This window comes from Sipha flava, unplaced genomic scaffold (genome assembly GCF_003268045.1).
Source record: "Sipha flava isolate LNK unplaced genomic scaffold, YSA_version1 40_pilon_pilon, whole genome shotgun sequence".
Taxonomy (NCBI): Eukaryota; Metazoa; Arthropoda; class Insecta; order Hemiptera; family Aphididae; genus Sipha; species Sipha flava.
The window spans coordinates 2062552-2065951 of NW_020273126.1; the positions used below are offsets into that span (position 1 = coordinate 2062552).

At 31.1% G+C, this 3400-nt stretch overlaps 1 protein-coding gene across 1 annotated transcript; it reads right to left on the bottom strand.

Annotated features, from left to right (window-relative positions):
* Window positions 1–652: 652 nt before the first annotated feature.
* LOC112688834 (zinc finger MYM-type protein 1-like) lies at window positions 653–3106 on the bottom strand. Its single transcript, XM_025562219.1, has 2 exons — window positions 1104–3106; window positions 653–1043 (listed from the first exon to the last, which is right to left on the bottom strand). The coding sequence occupies exons 1-2, from the start codon at window positions 3104–3106 to the stop codon at window positions 653–655; spliced, it is 2394 nt and encodes a 797-aa protein (XP_025418004.1).
* Window positions 3107–3400: the final 294 nt, after the last annotated feature.

Sequence of the window (3400 nt, forward strand, 5' to 3'; positions counted from 1 at the left end):
TATAATTTTTCGTACAATTTCAGTAATAATTTTTGGTATTAGTTTTTTTTTTTTTTTTTTTATTAATCGAATTGCACATTATAATTGAGAAACTACCAATCTGTTATTATTTTTTAAACTAAAAATATACTCGAGTCTGTTATGAATTTGAAAACTGTTAACAAATTATTTATTTTAATGTGGGGTACGTAATTTAAAACTTAATAGATATACTTCAGTCCTTATCAGCTGTCTTGCTTAAACTGGCTTCCTGAAAAACATCTTGATAGTAGTCTTATTTATTAGTATTTAATAGGTACACACTTCTCGAATCCGTAGTGAATACTTCCAATTTCGGATTTAGTGTTGAGGTTCACTAAGAAATAGTGGCTGCCAGGGCCGGATTTAGAACAAGTGCCGCCCTAGGCCCTTTTAAATATGCCGCCTCTACCCCAAGAAAAAAAAATTGTAATTATTACAAATAAATTTATTTCATTTTAAAGAAATTAGGTCAATAGTCATTATAAACAAAACAAATAATAATTATAAATCCTAATTAGGCATTATCAGTATACATTTTGAATCTTAATCTTAAAATAATCTTAATAATCTTTAATCTTATACCTAGTAATACTTAATAGTTAAACTTATACCTAATCATAACCTATGTTATCTATAACATTTTACGACGAACTTTTTTAGACGCGAAATCGTCGATTATATCATCATAATTTATACTTCGAAGCATCTCAGATTCTATGTGTAGTATTGATGTCGCGTTTAATCTATCTGACTCCAAAGTTGAACGAAGATGCGATTTTACTCTTTTCAATGCTGAAAACGACCGCTCTGCTGTACAATTTGTTGCAAACGTGCACAAATACATACGTAACGCTGTTGTGACGTTCGGATAAATATCTATTAAATCATTTGTATACAACATCTTACAAAGTTCTTGGGCGTTTCTTTTTTTATCAGATTTAAAAAAAAGATGATCACGCAAATGAAGACATTCATTTGTAAATGATTCTTCAATATCATTAGGATATTGTTCTATTAGTGCCCTAGTTTTTTCAGAAATTATTTCCTCGTCAAAACTACAAATATTTGTAAGAAAATCAAACTTGACACATAAATTTTTATATGAACTGCCTCGCCTTACGAGTTCAGCATTCAATTTATCCAATATAACGAAGAATACATTTATTCTGAAATCTTCCTTGCCTGTTTCTGTGATCACTTCATTCATTGTTTCGTCGAATTGACGTTTTCTCTTAACAGTTCTCCGCTTGTCTTTTTTGTACTGCATTTCACCGCATATTTGTATAGCTTTTCCTTCATATTCTTCAAAATTATTTCTAATTCTAGATATGTACTGCTCTAAGGATCCATATAATTCAACAATCATTCCTAACTCAATATTAACTGATTGAAGTTTTTTATTAACTATATGAAACCTTTCTAATACTTCATTCCAAAAAACAGTCATAAAGCACATTTCTATAGTATTAAAAGGTTTCAAAAGAACTGAAGCGTCAAATTTTGTTACAGGTTTTTCATTGGCATCGTCAATAATAGCCTGTAAAGCGTTTTTAATTTCACTCCAAGAAGTACATAAAGATTTACCCGCTTCGTATCTTGCTGACCATCGGGTTTGAGACAAACTTTTTACACACTTAGACTTTTTTAAATAAAATAGTAAAATTTCCCAACGATGGGTAGATGCTGTGAAAAAGTTATATAATTCTTGTAGATATCTAAAATATGTTGTCGATTTTTCACAGCAATCCACGGCAGATATCCCCACAAGATTTAGGGAATGTGCTGAGCAAGGGACATAAATGGCCAACGGAATAACTTCTTTAATTCTGGCTTGAAGGCCAGTGTATTTACCAGCCATGTTACTGGCATTATCGTATGACTGCCCGCGGCAATTTTTAATATCCAAATTATATTGATTAAGTGTATCAAAAACTGCATCAGCAAGTTGTTCAGATTTATGCCCAGTATTGGCAATAAACTTTAAAAATCGTTCTATAGGAGTACCATCTTTTGAAATGTATCTTATGATAAAAGACAACTGATCAACATGGGATACGTCGGGCGTCGAATCAACGCTTATCGAAAAATACTTTGAAACTTTGATTTCTTCAACTATTTGTTTTGTAATTTTTTCTGCCATAATTTGTATAAACTCTCCGTATGTCTGTGAAGATAGATACGATGTATTACCACTACCGATTTTACCGTAATGGCGAATATGCTCTGATAGAAAGGGATCAAATTCTGCTAAAAGCTCTAATGTCATAATGAAATTACCGCTATGATACGACCCAAATTTTTCTTCACTGCCTCTCAATGGTAACCCTCGAATTACTAAAGAACGTACAGTAGCAACTATTCTTTTTAAAATATTTCGCCAATAATTGGTTTCTTGTTCTAATTGCAAAACAATTTCTTGGTTTATTTTACCTGCAGTTTTCCCCCTTTCGATTAATGCAACTGTTGAAGTTTTATGAGGAATAGAATTTTCGTGATCGTTTAATTTTCGTACAGCATTTTTCCAATCATTAAAACCAATAGTTACTAATGTTGATAAATGTGCACTTCCAAAGAGTCGACATGGTGCACAAAACACTGTACCAGTAGATTTCGAAAACACTAACCATGGTCGTGACTGTACTTCACCATTTATACGTGTTCTAACAAATAATGATTTATTTAAAAATCTATTTTTGTCAGGATACTCACGTTTAGAACATGTAAAATCATCATTTAAATTTTGATTTATTCCGTGTTTTGCCACATAATCGCGAGTTACATCATTAATAATCCATTTAGCCGGATCATTATAATCAATATAAAATGTAGCCGGATCCATATTTAAAGTAGAAGTTGTTAAATTATTAATGACCAAATCCGATTCGCACTTACTCGTTTCAATCTCTTCTAAATCATGTTGATGTTGTTGACCATTATCAGGTGCATTCAAAGAAGACGGTGTAGCAGGTTTAAAGAAAGTACTTAGTTTAGGTATTTTATTTAGAACTTTACTCTCTTTATATTCTTTATCTTTGGCTCGCTTTTTATACTCTGAACCACTAAAACGTTTACGACCGTCACTCATAGTGAAAAAATGCTAAATACTGTAAATTATTAATTATTATTTATTAAATATATTATGTTGTAATATGCACTCCCGACAATGACGAACAATAAACTGAAATGAATTGTGGTCGTGTGCGATGTGGATACACAATATCTTTAGCCAATTTCTATATATATTATATTTTTATCGTAATTACTTTTAGGAACAACTTATATTATTATATACCTAGGTAGGTATCTTATCTTTATAGCTCACATTACGAGAAAATTGATTTCGGGTTAGTGACATTTCAGTTTCATGCGCCCGTATATT

Bases quoted from the DNA above. Each gene is read 5' to 3' on its own strand.
- LOC112688834 (XM_025562219.1), bottom strand. From the start codon at position 3,106: ATGAGTGACGGTCGTAAACGTTTTAGTGGTTCAGAGTATAAAAAGCGA. The intron at 1,044-1,103 runs GTTTGATTTTCT...TGAAAAAACTAG, and splicing joins TATAAAAATTTATGTGTCAA to GGCACTAATAGAACAATATC.